General features: G+C 35.3%; 7 protein-coding genes across 9 annotated transcripts; 4 read left to right on the top strand and 3 right to left on the bottom strand.

The window, feature by feature from the left end:
• Positions 1–156: 156 nt before the first annotated feature.
• On the top strand, positions 157–1,885 carry LOC17897513 (vacuolar protein sorting-associated protein 55 homolog). Of its 2 annotated transcripts, none has more exons than XM_006303336.2 (5): positions 157–319; positions 804–911; positions 1,003–1,042; positions 1,256–1,340; positions 1,445–1,885. In XM_006303336.2, exons 2-5 carry the CDS (start codon positions 813–815, stop codon positions 1,641–1,643), a joined length of 423 nt encoding a protein of 140 aa, XP_006303398.1. In that variant the 5' UTR covers positions 157–319; positions 804–812; the 3' UTR covers positions 1,644–1,885. The 2 variants fall into 2 exon arrangements, with proteins under 2 accessions (XP_006303398.1, XP_023646028.1); XM_023790260.1 differs by having other exon boundaries at positions 164–319; positions 790–911.
• A 61-nt stretch (positions 1,886–1,946) lies between these two features.
• On the top strand, positions 1,947–4,350 carry LOC17897404 (pentatricopeptide repeat-containing protein At1g32415, mitochondrial). Its single transcript, XM_006306780.2, has one exon. The coding sequence runs from the start codon at positions 1,972–1,974 to the stop codon at positions 4,249–4,251; it is 2,280 nt and encodes a 759-aa protein (XP_006306842.1). The 5' UTR covers positions 1,947–1,971; the 3' UTR covers positions 4,252–4,350.
• A 115-nt stretch (positions 4,351–4,465) lies between these two features.
• LOC17897981 (putative F-box protein At1g32420) lies at positions 4,466–5,640 on the top strand. Of its 2 annotated transcripts, XM_023777313.1 has the most exons (2): positions 4,466–4,865; positions 4,971–5,640. In XM_023777313.1, exons 1-2 carry the CDS (start codon positions 4,466–4,468, stop codon positions 5,633–5,635), a joined length of 1,065 nt encoding a protein of 354 aa, XP_023633081.1. In that variant the 3' UTR covers positions 5,636–5,640. The 2 variants fall into 2 exon arrangements, with proteins under 2 accessions (XP_023633081.1, XP_006304938.1); XM_006304876.2 differs by having other exon boundaries at positions 4,466–5,640.
• A 370-nt stretch (positions 5,641–6,010) lies between these two features.
• Positions 6,011–7,379, bottom strand: LOC17900265 (putative F-box/kelch-repeat protein At1g32430). The gene has a single exon (XM_023776832.1). The coding sequence runs from the start codon at positions 7,377–7,379 to the stop codon at positions 6,264–6,266; it is 1,116 nt and encodes a 371-aa protein (XP_023632600.1). The 3' UTR covers positions 6,011–6,263.
• Positions 7,380–8,639: 1,260 nt separating this feature from the next.
• On the bottom strand, positions 8,640–9,928 carry LOC17900180 (putative F-box/kelch-repeat protein At1g32430). Its single transcript, XM_023777303.1, has 3 exons — positions 9,297–9,928; positions 8,738–9,218; positions 8,640–8,660 (listed from the first exon to the last, which is right to left on the bottom strand). The coding sequence occupies exons 1-3, from the start codon at positions 9,926–9,928 to the stop codon at positions 8,640–8,642; spliced, it is 1,134 nt and encodes a 377-aa protein (XP_023633071.1).
• A 3,396-nt stretch (positions 9,929–13,324) lies between these two features.
• LOC17900850 (plastidial pyruvate kinase 3, chloroplastic) lies at positions 13,325–16,319 on the top strand. The gene is made up of 12 exons (XM_006306399.2): positions 13,325–13,644; positions 13,821–14,084; positions 14,168–14,333; positions 14,428–14,562; positions 14,654–14,764; positions 14,848–14,936; positions 15,015–15,077; positions 15,165–15,340; positions 15,432–15,531; positions 15,629–15,777; positions 15,866–15,974; positions 16,053–16,319. The coding sequence occupies exons 1-12, from the start codon at positions 13,432–13,434 to the stop codon at positions 16,170–16,172; spliced, it is 1,695 nt and encodes a 564-aa protein (XP_006306461.1). The 5' UTR covers positions 13,325–13,431; the 3' UTR covers positions 16,173–16,319.
• A 100-nt stretch (positions 16,320–16,419) lies between these two features.
• Positions 16,420–21,074, bottom strand: LOC17897758 (protein NRT1/ PTR FAMILY 7.3). The gene is made up of 6 exons (XM_006306961.2): positions 20,874–21,074; positions 20,144–20,258; positions 18,284–18,501; positions 17,609–18,180; positions 17,029–17,527; positions 16,420–16,945 (listed from the first exon to the last, which is right to left on the bottom strand). Exons 1-6 carry the CDS (start codon positions 20,901–20,903, stop codon positions 16,532–16,534), a joined length of 1,848 nt encoding a protein of 615 aa, XP_006307023.1. The 5' UTR covers positions 20,904–21,074; the 3' UTR covers positions 16,420–16,531.
• Between the last annotated feature and the right edge of the window lie 434 nt (positions 21,075–21,508).

Here is a 21,508-nt window from a genome sequence, read left to right on the forward strand (position 1 = left end):
GGTTCGGACAGAACTGGTCCGAATAAAATACCCAACACGTGGCCAGTCCATCTTGAAAAGTTTTACGGTGCGCTCGACCACAGCTGATAGAAGTTCCGATTTTACAGAGAAAAAAAAAACCAAAAAACAGAATTGTTTTACCTTACGATGATTAATGTCTGAATTTTTTTTTGATATTTGAAGGGAATCAAACAACACAGTCGGGTTGAGGAAAAAAAAAACAACACAGTCGGGTTCGTGGAGATCGTCAAAGGGTTTATTTCGTTAACGTAGAAATTCTTGAAATTGTCGTTAGCGTAAATCTAACCTTAGTCCTGTGGTATGATTCTTAATCTCGAAATTCTTGAAATTTTCGCTGTTGTTGTTGTTGTTGTTGTTGTGATGACTTTCTTCCTTTTTATTCTTACGAACTTCGGATCCGTGTGAAACTTGATTTTAACTATTGGGGTTTGGATTCAGTCTAAATTGTTGAGTTTGGACAGCTTTTGTAGTAATCGAGAACACAAAAATCGATATTTCTGCAATTTCATATTTTTTATATTTTTTATAGCGCGTATTTAGCGAATGGAAAAGTGTAATTTTAGGTCTTATGTGGAATTTTTGATAGATTTTTGTCTCTCTCAACACTGATGATACTTTCTTGGTGGGTTAATTTGATGATGATTGGCTTATTGACTGTATCTTGTGGAGGGTCTTTGAATTTGTAAAATTAGGGGTTTTATGAATATGGTATGAGCTTGATGTTATCATTAGAAACTCAAACTTGGCTCTTCCTCTGATTATTTTCAGCTTTCTTTTGGAAGGACTTGTCAATGGCAGACTTACCTGGATATCTGCGGACTTGTTTGGATATGGGGAAGATAGCTTTCTTAGCAATCTTAGTATCCACAGGAATCGTGTTGCAGATTCTGGTATATTCCTAGTGATTCTTATACTGTGTTTTTATTGCTTCTTCTTTACACAGTTGTGTTTTAACCCTTTGTTTTGCTAATTTTGTTCCAGGCTTGTGCTCTGTTCAATAATTGGTGGCCAATGCTAAGTGGTGAGTTCTATTGCTCGACCTCCACTATCTCGTTATAACCCGGTCTGGCTTGATCTTTAACCGTTTTGACAATTAGTTAGACTTGGAAACTTCATTTTATATTGATGAACTAAGTACCCTATATGAGAACTTTCATATCTGTTTGGTAAATCAAGAAATATCAGTGAACTTGATCTTGCTTCTGGTTAATCAATATCTTCTTTTGCTTTCCAGTTATAATGTATGTGCTCCTCCCAATGCCTTTGCTCTTCTTTGCTGGATCAGACAGTTCCTCTCTATACAGCGACTCAGATAATAGGTGCGGGATCTATGCATTCGAAACAATTGATATTCCTGTTTTTCGAAGTCTTGACATATTCAAATACTTGCTGAACTTAACATGAACATATTGTTTGTATTCAGCTGGATCAACGCAGCCAAGTTTTTGACTGGTGCATCAGCAGTTGGAAGCATCGCAATACCTTCGATTCTAAAACACGCTGGACTCATCGGTTGGGGCGCATTAGCCCTTGATCTCTCATCATACGTTGTCTTCCTCGTCGCTATTCTTGGGTACATATGCATAGGAGATGGCAATGACAACTATTACAGCTACATTTAGAAGAAACACACACACAAGTTTTATCATCATGAGTTTCAAGCTCAAAGTCTCAGCCTTTTCGAGTGATACTTCGAAACGAAAACCGACAGAATCGTTCAGCTGATTGGAATTTCACAAGTTTTTTTTGTCTAAGTGTATGTAATGATTGAATCGTTGTAAGATGAATTTTTATGTGGTTTTGTTTCCTTTGTGTATAGAACAGACTTGTTACTATTTGGGAATATATAAAGTCTCCTTTTTTATGTAACGAGAAAAAATGCATTTTTAATAAAAAGCTAATCTTTTTGTTTGCTTGTAGGAGATTAGAGAAGCTGTGAAAATTATTTGAATGCGAGCTCTCTGTGTTAAGAAAGTTTGTAGCTTTCTCTGGAAACTATCTCTCACTTCTTCGATTTCCTGTCGTCGTTTCTATGGAACTGCGATATCGAATTACGGAAGCTATCGTAGAGGTTTCTCTAATGAAGAAGCTCTTATTCTTCGTCGTTTATCTGAGGGAGGTCTTGTACATGCACGCCACTTGCTCGATAAAATTCCCCAGAGAGGAAGTGTTAGCCGTGTTATTTACTGGACTTCGCTTCTTACGAAATTCACAAAAGCTGGATACTTGGATGAAGCGCGGGTTTTGTTTGAGGTTATGCCGGAGAGGAGTATCGTCACTTGCAATGCGATGTTGACGGGTTATGTTAAAGGTAGGAGAGTGAAAGAGGCTTGGACTTTGTTTAGGGAAATGCCCAAGAATGTGGTTTCGTGGACTGTGATGCTTACTGCGCTTTGTGATGATGGTAGGAGTGATGATGCGGTCGAGTTGTTTGATGAAATGCCTGAGAGAAACGTGGTTTCGTGGAACACTTTGGTTACGGGTTTGATTAGGAATGGGGATATGGAGAAGGCGAAACAGGTGTTTGATGCTATGCCTAGCCGAGATATCGTGTCCTGGAACGGTATGATTAAAGGGTGTATTGAGAATGATGGTATGGATGAAGCGAAAATGTTGTTTGAGAGTATGAGTGAGAAAAATGTAGTTACTTGGACGAATATAGTTTATGGTTATTGCCGGTATGGAGATGTTCATGAAGCGTATAGATTGTTCTGTGAAATGCCTGAGAGAAATGTTGTTTCTTGGACTGCTATGATCAGTGGGTTTGCTTGGAATGAGTTTTATAGAGAAGCATTGCTGCTTTTTCTTGAAATGAAGAAGGATGTTGTTGCAGTGTTACCAAATGGCGAGACTCTCATCTCTCTTGCTTATGCTTGTGGTGGTCTTGGTGTTGGATTTCGCCGTCTTGGCGAGCAATTGCATGGACAAGTGATATTTAATGGTTGGGAAAGTGTGGATCATGATGGAAGGTTAGTGAAAAGTCTTGTTCATATGTATGCATCATCTGGTTTGATTGCTTCAGCGCAATCTCTGCTGAATGAAACCTTTGATTTGCAGTCTTGTAACATTATTATCAATGGTTATCTTAAAAACGGAGATTTGGAGCGAGCTGAAACTCTGTTCAAGAGAGTCGAGAGCTTACACGATAAAGTATCGTGGACATCTATGATTCATGGATATGTAGACGCGGGTGATGTATCCAGGGCCTTTGATCTTTTTCAGAAACTTCACGACAAAGACGGGGTTACATGGACGGTTATGATCTCTGGTCTTGTCCGAAACGAGCTTTTTGCAGAAGCTGCCTCCCTACTGTCAGATATGGTGAGATGTGGTCTGAGACCGCTGAACTCGACTTACTCTGTTCTTCTTAGTTCTGCGGGAGCCATTTCGAACCTCGATCAAGGAAAGCATTTACATTGCATGATTGCAAAAACGAAGGCTTGCTATGATCCTGATCTTATCCTTCAAAACTCCCTTGTCTCTATGTACGCAAAATGCGGAGCCATAGACGATGCTTGTGAGATATTCTCAAAGATGGTCCAGAAAGATACAGTTTCATGGAACTCCATAATCATGGGGTTATCGCATCATGGTTTAGCGGATAAATCCTTAGATCTGTTCAAAGAGATGCTTGATTCAGGGATGAAACCAAACTCTGTAACATTTCTCGGAGTCCTCTCAGCTTGTAGCCACTCTGGACTCATCACCAGGGGCTTAGAACTATTCAAAGCGATGAAGGAAACCTATTCGATCCAGCCCGGAATCGAGCATTACATCTCGATGATAGACCTTATAGGCAGAGCCGGAAAACTAAAAGAAGCAGAGGAATTCATCTCAACCCTGCCTTTCACTCCAGACCATACAGTCTACGGCGCATTGCTAGGCTTATGCGGACTCAACTGGAGAGATAGAGATGCGGGATGCATAGCGGAACGAGCTGCAATGCGGTTGCTAGAGCTTGACCCAGTCAATGCACCGGGACATGTGGCGCTATGCAATGTGTATGCAGGACTAGGGAGGCATGAGATGGAGAAGGAGACGAGGAAAGAAATGGGAATAAAAGGAGTGAAAAAGACACCAGGATGTAGTTGGATTGTGGTAAATGGAAGAACTAACGTGTTTCTCTCTGGTGATAAGTCTGCTAGTGAAGCTTCTCAGATGATTTTGCCAAACTTTTGTGGTAATGAAATGCTTGAGGAGGAAGAAGAGAAACCATTGACTCTTTGCTAGTGTTGAGAGTTAAGCACATATGTTCGCTAGTTTGTGTAAACTAACAGAATCTTGGAACCACCGCTATAATAACTATATTATATTAATGAATTTGTATAATTTTGTCCTCCTTTTCCTAATAAGCTTTATATAATTTTTTTAATATGTATATATAGACATTGTTATTCCAAATTTAGGGCAGGGATTTACAAAAGAAAAAAAAAACAGAGTCGTGATGAAGAGTGTAAACGAAGAAAACAACCACAAGACCTCCTCACCGTCGTCTCCAAAACGCCTACACCGCCGTGAGATCTCAACCGGAGAAAAGTCCGTCTTTATCAATACCCCACTAGACCTAACGGTGGAGATACTCAAGAAACTTCCCGCAAAGTCTCTCTTGAGGTTTCAATGCGTGTCGAAGCAATGGTTATCAATTATCAGCAGCCGTAGAGACTTCATAGACTCGATCGTGACTCGTTCTTTGACTCAGCCGCCGCCTCGTGACATCAAACTCATCTTCCACCACCAAATCCTTTACCCGGGACCTCACTATTTCATCTTCTCGTCTTCATACCCTCAAAACACCGACAAAGAAGCACTAACGACCAAAGCCACATCGTATCACTATGTCCGTGGCTTGATTTGTTGTTGGTCGGACTGTCCTACTACGGTAGAGATATATAACCCTACAACGAGGCAGTACTATACAGTACCGGACACGAACCGGTACCAACTCATAGATAGATGTTTCTTTGGTTACGACCCTATAGAAGATCACTACAAAGTAATGGTATTACCAAAATACCATATGGAGGAGGTGCCTTGTCAAGTTTTCACAGTGGGAGATCCCAAGGAGAAGCCATGGAGATGCATCCAAGGCATTGGACTTCACTACCCTTGGTCACCTGCGGTTTGTGTCAATGGGGTTATCTATTACCGAGCAAGTAATGATTATCGCGGTTCTAAATTTTTCTTGGTGAGTTTTGATGTTAGTTACGAGAGGTTTAACCATGTCAAGACTCCGACAACACTGATGGATCACCGTTGCAGTTTGATAAACTATAAAGAGAAGTTAGGACTCATGTGTTGCGAGAAAGGTGTGGAGATTTGGGTTATGGAGGATGGTAAGAAGAAACAAGAATGGTCCAAGATTGTCTTTTATGAGATGGAGGGTTTAGAAGATTGGCGTGTTGCGGGTGTCACGCATGGTGGTGAGATTGTTTTTGTCACTGGGAGTTTAAATACTGTGGATACGTTATATGTTGTCTATTATGATCCAACGCGAAATAGTATGAGAGACGTTGAAGTCGAAGGTACGATGGTGGAGGATACAGAGAGTGAACGTAAGCATTATCTTCGTATATGGGCTGTTCCTAATTTTGTCGAGAATACATTGCGCTTGTAACTTCCTTTCACAAGGTACTAGGTTATATAACCCATAAGAGACAAGAGAGATTTCTTCAAAGCTACCTTCCAACATTAGTCTCTCTTAGAGATTAACATTAATTCTTGGAAGTTTTAATTCTTTTATTAATCAAAAAGATCTTTCTTTTACATAGAAAAATCACCAAAACACCAACCCTAAACCTACTGTCAAAAGTAAAAAAAAACATGTAGGAACACATACGATATATATTAACATGTGAGACTGAAAACATGTACCAAAATCTTTAGTTGCAAAATCTAAATATAACCATTAATTTTTTTATTTTTGTCATTCACTCAACCAAATGGAACCAAATCAAAGTACAATGTTACAAAGGATTCAAAGATCCCAATGTATAAAAAATGAGAAGAAAGAACATTCTCCATTGCATTGGAGAACTTTGGTTTCCATAACAACCAAACAATAACTTAAGGCAGATCCAAGGTCGAGATAAAAAAGGACAAACAAACATAATAAGAACTACAGAAAAAATAAATAAAAGAAAACAAAAAAGCTCAACCAAACAAGAGACCGAACATAAGGAAATTTAACTTGCAATTTTGCTTCTTGTGTACGCAAGATACCAAAGAACAAAACTGCTTTCTGGTTATGCATCCTCACTTTTACCTCCAGGAATCAAGACCAAACTAGGAAAATAGGTACAATGCCGTGGCCAACACTCAACCATAGAATCCAATTTAGTTTTACTGATCAACCTGTTTTCCCCCACAACATAGATCCAAGCCTGACCAGTTTCATCGCAAGAACAAATGACGAGCCTTTTACCGTCGATGAAGTAACTTGGCTGAGACTGAAGGTAGGGTTCGGTCTTTACTAAATCTGGAATGGTATGCACTGACACCTCCATGAAACTAGTCCATTTCACATCCATACCATACCTATCATCAACCTTGTTCTTGGTCACCCAAACCTCAATCTTCTTTGTTACATAGCACTGCTTAAACAACGATAACCGATCTTCCCTAAAAACCCCAAGGACAAGAGCATCGCGAAGATGGTTCTTTCCACATGGTAGATCACAAAATTTCGAGAAATTTTCACTCGAAAAAGTGAAGTTAATTACGATGAACGACAAGGGATAAGTGACATGAGTCTCGTCATAGAAAGCAACCCAATACAAAGTTCCATTCAAAGATACAACACTTGTAAAGTTATATCTAACCATTTCTTCCCGGGGAATAGGACTACTACTAGGACTAGGCAATAGTGTTGCATATGTTGTTTCTTCGAAGAAGAAGCCCTTACGGGAAATCGAAAGAGTCTTGTAAACAATTTCGTCATCAACTCTCCTATTATTATCATAACATATGGCAAGAAACTTTAACCTAGGGTTGTTAAGCTCAGGGTGGATGTATCTAATTTGTCTTAACCAAGGGTTCCAAACCACGGCTCTTTTGTCCTTTGCACAAAGCAAGAATCCATTTGTAGCAATCAAGCTTTGAGGTACTTTTGATTTCAAATCGGGAGTATTTAAGGTTAACTCACGAACCTCTACCTTGGGATTGACGCTTACTGAATAAATCTTTCCACTACTTAGTAAAACGAAACGAAACGTCATCTTGTGGTTGTTGATGAACGTTTTGTCGTTGAAGAGAGCTTTCCATTGTTTGCAAACAGTTTTGAATCGGAGAAGACAAGTAGGAGGGACACGAGATAGGATCTCTCCCACCAAATCCCATGGAAGCTTTTCCTTATTTTCCATTTTGATTATAAGTTTTCAAGTCACAATGTTTCCTTATTTATAAAGTTTTCTCAATCCTGATTTTACTCTTTTGTGTTTTTTTTTGTTTTACATAGATTCTGGATTTTGTTGGGTCAGAATCTGGATTTTATAATGATAATTTGTTAATATATTTATGAGATCCATATTATCTTCTTCCTTTAGTACTTTTTTAAAATTTATTTTTGGCATATGATTATTATCTTCATATAATATGAAAAAGGTTTTTTCTAAGTTTGTCTTACGTTATGACATCTGGCACTCTGTGTTTACACATGTCGACATCTTCATTAATTTTTTTTAGTTAGATATTTTTAATTTTTTATTTGATTCTATATATTTATTAGCATCAATTAATTTTGAACTCATACATATAGATTTTGAAATAATATGGTTTATCTATATATCCAAATTTTCCACCATAACAATAATTTTTAAAATCTAATGTGAGTTTTGAAATCCAACAATAAATCATTAAACGAATGATACATTATTTTAATCCGTATTTAGAAATCATTGAATGAATAATACATCATTCAAAAAACAATCAAAGATTCAATGCTTTGGATTTCTATAAATCAATTATAATCCAGTTGTTATATATTACTCAGGGTCATAAACTTAGAAAATAACATATATAATGGTAATGGTTCCTTTTGTTTGAAATTTTTGGACTTCACTCATGGTGGTGAGATCGTTCTTGTCAATGAGAGGTTAAAAACTTATGATACATTCTATGCTTTCTATTATTATTATTATCCAAAGCGAAATAGTGTCAGAGACGTTGATACATTAACTTGTGTTGAACAAAACATATAGGTTAGGTTATATAAATGGTAATATAACCAAAGCAGAACATATCGAACTTTTTGACAACAATGAAAGTACTTGTGTGTATCATACGTTTTTAATTTATATTTTATACATACGTGAACTATCAGAATTGAAGATGGTTCATGTTCGCTCAATATACCTTTTGATTGTATTCATCATGATGAGACATTGAGACATGCTGATAAAATGTACAAAACTCTTGTGTTGCAAGATCTAAACATAACCATTTTAAAACTATCGCAAGAAGCTTTAGTAATCCACCAACAAGTGAAAACCTAATAAATTTTCCGAAAAGAATATTAAAATATTAATTCAATCTAGCTAGTATGGTAAGTGCAAAACAAAAAGAAAACGCAAAACAAAACCTTAGCTTCCGTATCAACCAAACAATAATAACTAAAGGCAGATCTAAAGGCTTAGGATCACTTCCTTGTTAACCAAAAAACACAAAGGATAAAAAAACAAAAAAACAACAAAAGAATCCAAACAAGAGACTTATCTTTTACCTCATCCATGTAAGGAAGTTTAATTCGTGATTCTGCTGCTTCTCTTTTACCTCCAGGAATCTGGACCAAACTGGGAAAATAAGTGCAATGAAATGGCCAAGGATCAACCACAGAATCCAATTGTACTTTACTAATCAACTTGTTTTCCCCGACAACATAAATCCAAGCCCGACCAGTTTCATCACAAGAACAAATGACAAGCCTTTTGTCGTCGTCGAGGAAGTAACTTGGCTGAGCGTAGGACTTGATCTCTACTAAATCCGGCATGTTTGGGATTGACACCTCCATGAAACTAGTCCATTTCACATCCCTACCATACTGATCATCAATCTTGTTCGTTGTCACCCAAACCTCAACCTTCTTTGTTACATAGCACTGCTTCAACAACGAAAACTGATCTTCCCTAAAAACCCTAAGGACAAGAGCATCGCGAAGATGGTTCTTTCCACATGGTAGATCACAAAATGGCGAGAATTCTTCGCTCGAAAAATTGAATTTAACTAAGATGAACAACAAGCGATAAGTGAGATGAGTCTCGGCATAATTAGCAAGCAAATACAAAGTTCCATTCAACGATACAACTCCAGAAAAGTGATACATAACCCTAATAAATCCCCGTGTGGTACTACTACTAGTAGTACTAGTTGTGTATTTTGCTTTTTCCTGCTCTTCGTCTTTCCACGCATCAGAGGCAAACTCATGGATTTTCCACGTAGAGTCAGAGTCCATGTTGTAAACTAAAAGGGTCTTGTAAACAATTTCATCAACTCTCCTGTTATTATCATAACCTATGCCAAGAAAATTTAAATGAAGAGGTGTGTTAACCTCGGGCTCGATGCATCTAGTCTGACTTAACCAAGGGTTCCAAACCACGGCTCCTTTATCCATGCCACAAAGCAAGAACCCACTGGAATCAACCAACCTTACAAGTATCTGAGATTTTAAACGACCAGGAGTATCTATGGTTAACACACTCACCTCTAACTTGGGACTAACGCTAACCGAATAAATCTTGGATCTAGTAGTTAAAACGAACTGAAACGTCTTCTTGTGGTTTTTGATGAACGTCTTGTCGTTGAAGAGAGTGTTCCATCGTTTGCAAACTGCTTTGAGTCGGACAAGAGAAGTAGGAGGAACACGAGTTAGGATCTCTTCTACTAAAACCCATGGAAGCTTCTCCTTATTCGCCATTTAGGATCTTTTGTTTTCTAGTCACTGCGTTTTCAGATTGAATATTTTGACTTATATCATTTAGGGTTTCAACCGATTGTTCTTGACAAATATAAATCCAAACATCAAGATTTATCTGAATCTTTTTCTAATTTTTTTTAAATTTTTATTAGTACATATATTCTCTCTAACTTTCTTAAAAATCTATATACAATATCTCTATATTAGTAAAAGAGAAGTACAAAATAGAATACAGGTCGGGTCAAAATAAAAAAGTTAACCCGATTTCAACAATTGGATACTTCAAAAGTGGATATTAAATTGGGTTTGGATACATACATCGGATACTTTCTATATCTAATTTTAGGATTATATTATTTCCATAACTAATTAGAGGATTTCCAAATATTTCTCTAACTAATTTAATATAATCTATTAAAATAATTATTATTCTTCTTTCACTTTTATTTGATCTTATTTTTAATTTATGATATTATACTATATAATATAAATATTTAATAATAATTTAACTTTTTTTGCATATACTGCAATTTGAATTTTTTGAAACGGATATATAATACTCAACTACACTCGGTTAAATATTTTGGACAATGGTTTAAAATCATTATAAGTATGACCAATATTAAAACCATTGTTACATGAGCATATTTAAATTTTTTAAAAGTTTCAAAATATTATGATTAAGAGGTTCAAATATATATAAACTTTAGAATTTATAATATGGAATTTTTTTTAAGAAATAAATGTAATTTTGGAGACATAATTTTAATTGATAAAATATATTATATATCAAACTATTTAAAATTTATATTGTTCACGGGTAGTTTGTTAAATCACAATTATAATGATAAAGCGAATTATGAATATTTTTTTTACAAAATGAATTCTTTTACGGGTTGGTCCTTCAAAAAAATTATTGTAAATATGTAATTTTACATATATTCCTACTTCTACTACAAAATGGTCAAAATGAATATTTTATCGACAAATATTATTTCGTGCTGTTAAATTTTCACCGTGTTTTTAATTGTATCAAAACTCAATATATAATTATTTATTCACTTTTTCCTTTATTATTTTATTTAAAATGTAACATATTCTAATCCGTTAAAGGTTATATATATATATGTAAATATTTCCCCCGCGCTGTAGCGCGGGTCCGAACCTAGTCTATATTAACATTTTTGAAGTACCTTTTGTGTTCTACCCTTTTATTTTGTAATATTTACATAGTTAAACCATTGCTATTTAATTAAATAACAAAAGTTTTGAGTAAATTGTGTAAATAAATCATAATTAAATTACAAAATTAGAAATCAGTATTTATTACATTTAACAAAATTTCCTAAAATATCTCCCTAATAAACTGAAAATTTCTTAAATATCTTTAAATAATCTTATTTATTTTTAAAATTTATATTCTTACATATGTATCATAATAATACAAATATTTTTCCGCATATGTTGCAATATGAACTTTTTGAAAACGGACGTATATTAATCGGTACATAAAATGTATGTATTAAAGTATTATTGGTAATTGTGTTGCAGGGGTCATGTGATTGAACAAGTTATAAATTACATAATTATGATTATAAATGTTTTTACGGGTTATCTGCTATAGTATAACTCACAAAATATTTTAATATGAAACTATACAATTTAAACGAAAAATGTTATCTCAACATCATTTCATTATATTAAATATTATACTTATTTAAATAAGTTGATCAAATTATGATTATATAAAATATAAATTGTCATACAATATTTTACGGTTTAAATTATAAAATTAAGAATCAAATATAGTAGTACACTCTTATATACCAAACAAAATTAATAAAAAAGAAATACATATTAAAATATCGTCCCGCGGTGTACCGCGGGTTAAAATCTAGTGTAACATTATACGGCTATACCCAAATTGAGAAAAATAGGTTTAGCCTCCTTTTTTTTTTCTTGAACCGATATATACCATTAGTTCGATTTGGTTTGATTTAGCTTGGATTTGTGGGAGTTCATTTTTCGTAATTTTAATACCAAGTTGGACTGTGGTTTATATATGTGATTGTGTGTTCACTCTGGTAATAAGTAAGCTCGTGAATTTTCTCAGGTGGTTTTGCCAATCTTTTGTGGATATAATAAGCCTTTACTTTAGATGACATTTAGCTCAAATTAAACCAAAGCAATCCGGTCCAATTCTTAGGGGTTGGGTCGAGATGTCACAAAAGAAGTGAAGAAGGCACCAATGTGTACTTGGATTGTGGTTAATATGGGAGGTCGTGTGTACGTGTTCACTCTGGTAATAAGTAAGCTTGTGATTTTGCTCAGTTGATTTTGCCATTCTTTTGTGGTAGTGAAATTAGGAATAAGAGAAACAAACCGTTGTTGAGTCGATGTCACATGCTGAGAACTAAAGACTGAAGTAAAGCATATGTTCGCTTTAGTTTGTCTAGTTGTATTTGTTTACTATTTCTTTTTTTAGCACTTAAATACAAAATGTAATGTTTTCTTTGTCTTTTAACTATGGAAAAATGCCGACAAAAATATAAGTTTAAATTGCGTTTCTTTTTCTGGTTAAAGAAAAGAATTGGAGATTTTTTATATTCTCTTAAAACTATAGCTGCAAATGGTTATCTTTTAAACAAATGAGATGAAAAATAATATTATAAAAACTATTAGAATGAGTAGTTTTTTGTTCATCTAGTGTAGAGTAAACAAAAATTTTACCTTCTTTATTTATCTAATATGAGATGAAAAAAATGAAAAATAATTTTTTCTATTTTTAACTCAAAAAATAGCAAAATTTTAGATGAACCTATGTGAAAACATTCTCCTCTTTCATCCCACTTTTAATGGTCATCCACTATTAAATCCAAAACTTTTTAAATATTTTATATTTAATTAGTGAATGTTTATCGAAATTGAAAGAAAAAAAAAAAATAATCCATATTAAAACTCTCATATCAGAAAACCTCATATAAATATAGCATATATATACATACGTACATCAAGTAAATGATTGATGTTGATTACAGAATATTTTACTGACCAATGTCCAATTTAGCTTACCACAAAATCACAAATTCATTGGTTAAAAACAATATCAGCTATCTTTAGACCGACCGTATAATTCTAAGCATACCCGTAACAAATTTGATTAATTTCATTATAATTTTTACTTCCCATAATTTCATTAAAAAAAAACTTTACGTTATTTTTGAACAAAAAAAAAAACTTAATGTTATATACAGACAAGGAAACAAATCAACTTTGGTATATGCGAATGTAGCTGAGAAAAATATCAGAGACAGAACATAAACTTATGCTTTGCTGCTTCTCTCTGAGTCAGAGGGTTCAGTGTAACTGTCCTACCAAACCAAAGTAACCAATAAGAACAAGTCGAAACCCTCTGTCTCTCTCTCTCTCTTTCTCCGCCCCTCCTTCTCTCTCTCTCTCTCTCTTTCTCTCTCCTCTGTTCATCCTCAGGTGCCTCTCTGCACATGGCGGCTATAGGTCAAATCTCCACCGGAATGTCCGTAGATCGTTCCCTCTCTTCCTCCAGAAGTATTGGACTCACTCCATCACCGTTCCGGCTCAGCCCCGGGAGGTCTAGCTTCTCTCTCCGGCAATGCTCTCTCTCCATCAGATCGATTAAAATCAATGAAGACAGCCAAAGAGCTAAAGCTTATGCTGAGAACGGCGCTTTTGATGTGGTTAGTGATTTCGTTTTTTTTTTTGTTCTGTTCTTCCCCTAATTGCTAAATTTGTTTTCTTGTTTCTCACGTTCTGTTTGATTCCTTTATATCAAATGCTTTCGAATGATATAAGATTAGTTTCAAATCTGATTTTGTTACTGGACTCTTAGATTTTGAATGTTGTTTGTTTGTAGGGAGTATTGGATTCTGCATATAAATTGGCTGATTCTAGAACAAGTAACAATGATTCGAGGAGGAAGACTAAGATAGTGTGTACTATTGGACCGTCATCGAGTTCTAGGGAGATGATATGGAAGCTAGCTGAAGCTGGAATGAACGTGGCTCGTTTGAATATGTCACATGGAGATCATGCTTCTCATCAGAAAACTATTGATTTAGTTAAGGAATACAATTCTCTGTTTGTTGACAAAGCTATTGCGATTATGTTGGATACAAAGGTATGATCTTTTTTTGGTTTGTTGTGATGAGAATGTTATGAAAGTTTGTGTTTTTATTTGTATGGCTATGTGTTTTCTTCAAGGGTCCTGAGGTAAGAAGTGGAGATGTACCTCAGCCGATATTTCTTGAAGAGGGTCAAGAGTTTAATTTTACTATCAAGAGAGGTGTTTCGCTTAAAGACACTGTTAGCGTAAATTATGACGATTTTGTTAATGATGTTGAAGTTGGGGACATACTTTTGGTTGATGGTAAGAGTACTTGTGGTATCTTTGTGGTTTTTGGAGTCTTTGTTTTAGTTCATTTGTGACAAGAAGGTTGCTTCTTGTGTCTCTTTATTACTAGGTGGAATGATGTCGCTAGGCGTTACATCAAAGACGAGTGATTTGGTGAAGTGTGTTGTAATTGATGGTGGAGAGCTTCAATCTAGACGTCACTTGAATGTTCGAGGAAAGAGCGCGACTCTTCCTTCCATTACAGGTTTTGATACAAGCTAATGTTTTCCCAATACCTTCCATCAAGGAGCTTTTTTGAAAACTCAATACTTACTATGGATTTAACTCCACTGCAGACAAAGATTGGGAAGACATCAAATTTGGAGTGGATAACCAAGTCGATTTCTATGCTGTCTCCTTTGTTAAAGATGCTAAAGTTGTCCATGAGTTGAAGAACTATCTCAAAAGTAAGTCTGTCTCCTTTTCTTGAATCTCCTATCAGCTTTGGTGAAAATTTCTGTGAAAGTAATACATACAAATGTTTCGATAGCCTGCAGTGCCGACATATCGGTGATTGTGAAAATCGAAAGTGCGGACTCTATAAAGAATCTTCCTTCTATCATATCTGCTTGTGATGGGGTTGGTTTCAAAGTCTTTTCTATGATCAAAGTTAATATATTGATGCTTTGGTGCTGAGTGTTTCCTTGCTTTGTTCAGGCAATGGTTGCTCGTGGAGATCTTGGAGCTGAACTTCCCATTGAAGAGGTTCCATTGTTACAGGTAAATTCCAAGACTTTGTTTACAGAACATAGCCTTTAGACTCTGTTGTTATTTATGCTTTTGCTATTACAATGTCTTAATCTTTAGGAAGAGATAATCAGAAGGTGTAGGAGCATTCATAAACCGGTGATTGTCGCCACAAACATGCTAGAGAGTATGATTAATCATCCAACACCTACAAGAGCTGAAGTATCTGACATTGCAATTGCAGTACGTGAAGGTGCAGATGCTATTATGCTTTCTGGTGAAACCGCACACGGAAAGTTCGTATTTCGATGAAACCCTTAGTTCTTTCGTCGATATAACTTACATTTCATGTGATTTTGAATGTTCTTTATAATTCTCGAATGTCAGGTTTCCACTGAAAGCTGTTAACGTAATGCATACTGTGGCGTTAAGAACCGAGGCAAGTCTACCTGTTAGAACCTCTGCAACTCGTACCACTGCTTACAAGGTACTGACACATTAATTCCTCATACCAAAACTATTAGTTATGGACCTTATGGTACATTAATCAAATGCAAATGTTAATAGTGACATTCTTGCTACAGGGTCACATGGGTCAAATGTTTGCTTTTCATGCCTCTATAATGGCTAATACACTGACCACACCACTAATTGTATTCACGAGAACCGGATCCATGGCAGTGCTTTTAAGCCATTACCGCCCATCCGCGACAATTTTCGCATTCACGAACCAGTAAGTGTTTGTTTATCAGTCATTTCATGGAATGTCCAATCCAATGTATGCAACTTTTTAACTAGATCTACTGGTTTCTTTCCTTTAGGAGAAGGATAATGCAAAGGCTAGCTCTATATCAAGGTGTCATGCCTATATATATGGAGTTCTCGGATGATGCAGAAGATACATATGCCCGGTCTTTGAAACTCTTACAGGTACATTAACCATGTTCCTTCTCATCTATCAACCTTACATTTTCTTGCAGAAGTACTTATCTGTCATATATTGCTCAGGACGAGGATATGCTTAAGGAAGGACAACATGTAACTCTTGTCCAAAGCGGCGCACAGCCCATTTGGCGTGAAGAATCAACACATCTCATACAAGTCCGTAAGATAAAGATAGGTGGATGATGTTTTTACTTCTTGAGCTACACTACTTCTTCACTTTACTCAGCTTTCTTATTCGTACACGCTTTGATCCATATTTTTTTTTTTGAGTCACTCATTAGTGAATCAAACAACCATATATATTCTAAGTTACTAAAGTTTTTTTTTTTTTTTTCATGGAAGATATTTTCTGTCTCACTCATCTTATTACTTACTGGTAAGAGTAATCCACATAATACATGACAATTAAGTTTTTATGGCTTAGGAGAGCTTAAAGAAGCCGTCTTTTCGACGAAAAAGACTAGTCCGATTTAGCCTTTTTATTTATGAATCAGATTTTGTTGTTACATCATCGGAAAACTGAAAAACAAAACACACATTTGTTAGACTCTAGAATCCTTCTCTCGTTCCTCTTCACTCTCGGTATCATCTTCATCATCATCACTCATGTCTTGCATCTCATCTTTCCCTTCTAGTTTTATATCTTTGTACCACTTTGCACATGCAATGTATACCACCAGGTCAATGCTTGTCAACGCAGCCAGGAGGAAGTAGAATCTATCCAAGTGACCTTTGTTGAGGTTCCTTGGAATCCAACCAGGCATGTTATCCTCTGTAGAGATCTTCACCACCATTGTCACCAACAAGCTACTCACAAAGTTCCCCATCGACATTGACATCATACATAGAGCGCTCCCGAAGCTCTTAAGTCCGTCTGGTGTCTGCGCGTTGAAGAACTCAAGCTGACCTACGTACATGAACACTTCTGATGCTCCTATGAGTGAGTATTGTGGAGCCTGCAAAGAAGATAAGATTGTCAGGACTCAACATATACTTTTAGGACAGAAGAGTTTTTTAAGGTTTGTGTTTTCATTATTACCTGCCAGAAGATGCTCAAGGAGCTTGAGCCGTCACAGTGAGTGCAACTCTTGTCTGCATACTTAAGCCTATAGCATTCAACAATCCCAGCTGCAACCATGGCGATGACAGCAATCACAAGCCCGATTCCCATCCTGTGAAGCTCGGTGATTCCTTTTGACCCGTTCTTCTTGAATCTGTTGGCTACTGGCTCGAGAACTCTTCGGTATAGGAATATGAACAGAGCGACGCTAAGGATGTCAAAGCTGGACATACTTGCTGGAGGGATTTTGAAATTTGAGATACTAGTGTTCATTGCAGCTCCTTGCTCCACAAAAAGAGAGGCCATTTGGGTGAAGACGACTGAGTAGATAATAGTACAGAGCCATATTGGCATCAGTCTAAGAATGCACTTGACTTCCTCAACTTGTGTTACCGGACAGAGCCTCCATGGGTTCACTGCGTCTTGTTTCTTGTCATCTAGATCTCTTGCTGTGATGTATGCGGCTTTGTCCAAGAATCTGAAGTTACGAAAAGAAACATTTTAGAACGTTTTCATTAAAGTATATATGGTACGAAACTGAGGTATTTTGGCAGCTTACTTGAATTCATCAGTATGCATAATCCTCCTCCCTGTATTTTCTGAAGCATTTTTCCCTTGGCTGTCACCATCATACATCTCTTCTCTCCCTCGTAATGGCGCCTCGACCGATGATTTCTTCGTTGCAGCGACCAAAACTTGGCAAAACCTCGAAAGAGGGTTCCCAGTGGGCTGGAAATATCGGTATCTTGGTGTTCCAACGAGGAAAAGAATCAAAGCAATAACAGCAGAGCCAGTGGACGCCCAAAACCCGAGCGCCCACATTCCCTCATCCTCGAAATATCCCAAGATGGTGTTTGAAAAGAGCGATCCGAGGTTCAAAGCAAGGTAGAAGTAGCTGAAGAAGGCAATCTTTGAGTAGCCTTCTTTAGGATGCTCCTCATCGAACTGATCAGCTCCAAGAGTTGCAATGTTTGGTTGATAACCGCCATATCCAAGTGCTATTAAGTAGATAGAGAAGTAGAACATTGTGATCTCCATCATTGAATGTGTACCACAAGGCGTGACTTCGTCACCGCAACCTATTGGTCTGATCAAGAACATGTAAGATGATAGCGATAGCGATGATAGTCCCTGCGTTTTCATATCCAAATAAAGCGTTCTTGTTAGCTCAAAACGTTTCAAACTTTACACTATTATAAAATCAACATTTTTGGTTGTTACTATTATTACTTACAATGACAAAAATGACTTGGAAGATAGCACAAGTCTTGTAACGTCCCCAGTACGAATCGCTAAGAAACGCTCCGACCAATGAGAAGATATAAACAGTTCCTGTCCATTTGCTAACGTTGTTAGCTGCGTCTGCGTTGTTCTGCTGCAAAACGCGCGTTAGGAACAGAACCAAGTTCACTCCAACTCCAAAGAACGCTAGTGTCGCCAACCCCTGGTTCACTGTTAATTAACCGGGAAATTGTATTAGAAACCGGTCTGGTTTAGCGATTATTATTGATTTTGAAAGAAACCAGAATATACGTAGACGCATGAATGAAATTGAATGATTGTTTAATAATTGAAAGAGTATGTTGTTATGTTACGTGTTCGTCAAGATGATGTTAACATTTCTTTGGTTGGATTGTATTTAATGACTACTCCATTATTATTCATTGTTCCACCTTCTAACGATATCAAAACTTATACAAATAACTAAAATTTAGCAAATATGGAAAATACTAATCGTTAATGAATTATTTATTGAAAGTATTGTACGTGGATTCTACTAAATAAATCAAAAACCATAAAGAAAACCCACTAAAAATCTCTTAAATTGTATTTTTTTGTATAGAAATAGAATTGCTTTTGTGAATGTTTCTATAGTCACAACTTATATATAAGATTTAAAAAGTTGAGAATGTTAGGAAAAAAAACAAAATATGAAAAATGTGAAAGATAGTGAACGTGGCAATAGCTAACGACGTTGAAAGACGAGATGGGTAATTACGTGTAAGGCAACGTAATTCCACTAACACATGCTTTCTTTGCACTTATATGTTAATATTATTGGTGTCGTCTTCCCCAAAATAACTTTTCTTTTTCTTTTTTTGGTTAAAGATTAACAAAGTATCTTTTAAAAACCTAAATATCTCTATCTCCATATATAGAATCACTTATAATTGTGAATGTTTTCATTTTTTTTTTTTCAGGTATTCTAAAATGACAAACAAGATCCATCGTATCGCAAAAAAACACACTCAATCATTCAGATCTCTTACATCTTCATATTAGTTACGTTTTGAATTATTAAGTTTTAAGTTTTGGGAGAAAATGATTGAAAAGTACATTCAATTATATAATTTTTTTATCATATGTATTATTTTTTCTTAAAAACATAGGGATCTCTATCATTAATAAATAAATAAAGACAAGAATATTCAGGGATTAGTCTGAATCTCTCCATCTATGATCTACCTCGTTACAAAAAAATATTTTAGAAAAATATATTCATAAGCATATATGTCATGTGGTTGGGGTTATTACCAAAACATGCAGCCTAGGTTCGAACACATGGATATGTCTTGACACGTTCACGTAAAAACTCGAAGTTAATTCGAAATATTTATGTTGGTTCTATTGTCACTTTCCTAGCTTCTTGATAAATGATAACTTATTTGCATCAAAGATAAGTATGCATATCAATCAAGCTACTCACTTTTAGATATACATCATATCGACATCTATTTTTTTTATTTTTCTTGTCAGTATCGTTATTTTATTTTCGTCAGGTCGATATCTATTTAATTGTACGTTAGATATATGTATATTTATATGTAAGCATGTGTGCTTCTGTATAGTATACAAAAATAATGTAAACATGTATGTTTTCTGTATACAAATAATGTATTTAGGACATAATAATGATATGATTCCATTAAATATATACATGGACCGGCCCTGAATATACCTATGTAATAAGGATGCCATGAGTTTGCATGTGGTATCTTTGAGAAAAGGACGTGCAGAACAATTTTTGTTTTTCTATAAAGATTCTATCTTTGTATATAAATTTTAATTTTGATAGGAGAAGAGAGAAACATACGAAGAAGGATGATGCCAGCAACCCATTGGCCAGAGTTAGAACGAATAGAGGGACGACCATAGTAATCCACAGTCCCATCTCTTGTTTCTTCATCTCCTTCTTTCTTCTTCATCGTCTGCATTTTCATTTTACATTTGATTATGATTAGTTTGTATACACATATATCAACTTGTCCCTCTTGATACAAAAGAGATTCATACGTTCAAATAATAGTTTTTGTATTTTTGGAACTATTGAAACGTTTTTTCTTTCTTTTTCTAACTTTATTGTGCATTGCCACGTATCCGTTTTCGTATACACAATTTTCAAGATTATTTTGGATTTATCCTCGACTTTAAAATTGCACCACAACAAACTAATAAGAGTTAGAAAATAATATTAGCTATAATATAGACAATATTATAGAACTTAAATAGCTAAAAGCTAATCTGAAGGATCGGAGAAAAAAGAAAAGATGTTGAACTAAATGTATTTTGCGCATAAAGATCGTGATTCTATATTTCCACTGAGCAAAAGATCATGCTCTTCATGAGCCACCAAAAGCTTTTTAAAGTTTTACTACGATAAATTTAGTTACTAAAAAAAACACAAAATTCCTATTGTAGTCACAGATGATATTTATGGAACAAGAACCTTAATTATATAAAGCAAAATCTTATGAGGAAGAGAAAGTAGATGCCCATTCATTCAAACAATAATATCAAAGCAAACAAATGAAAAAATTACTTACGTCTTTGTTATATATCTCTAGGCAAGACATTTGTGGTGATATTTGATTATATGTATGTGAGGTTTTGGGAAGAGAGTGATAATTACGAAACTTCTCTTTAGTTTTGGTGTTTTTTTTTCTTGAAGTGATATGAGAGAAGTATAACAAAGGATGAAGGAAGTAAGGGAAGAAGCAGAAAGCAAGTTTAAGCTTGGGATGTTGTTAGAGAAGAGAAGATTGAGAATAAATAGAAGTTTGGAAGATGATTTGAACGGTCCTGATTTTACATGGGACACTCACATGCCCAATACCTATTTTATAATTATAATTTCTAGAAAAATAAAATAAAAAATACTCGAAAGCACGATGAGAAAAAACAAAAAAAAAGAAAAAGAAAAGCTCAAAAGCACAATTTTAATTATACGGAAACCAAATATTTACATTTTTTTCCTAAAATGTTTTTGTTTTGCTTTGTGGCTGAAAGGTTTCTTATTGTGCTTTCAGAACTTTGGGCTGTGGCTAAGGCTGCGGCTGAGGGTCGGTCGGAGAAGCTATATAGCTTTTGTTGTGATAGATACAATTTATGATTCCAATATTTTTATAAAATCGGAAAATCCCAAATATTTTTTATCAAAAAAATCTGAGGTACAACATTA

Source organism: Capsella rubella, unplaced genomic scaffold (assembly GCF_000375325.1).
Source record: "Capsella rubella cultivar Monte Gargano unplaced genomic scaffold, Caprub1_0 scaffold_1, whole genome shotgun sequence".
Classification (NCBI taxonomy): Eukaryota; Viridiplantae; Streptophyta; class Magnoliopsida; order Brassicales; family Brassicaceae; genus Capsella; species Capsella rubella.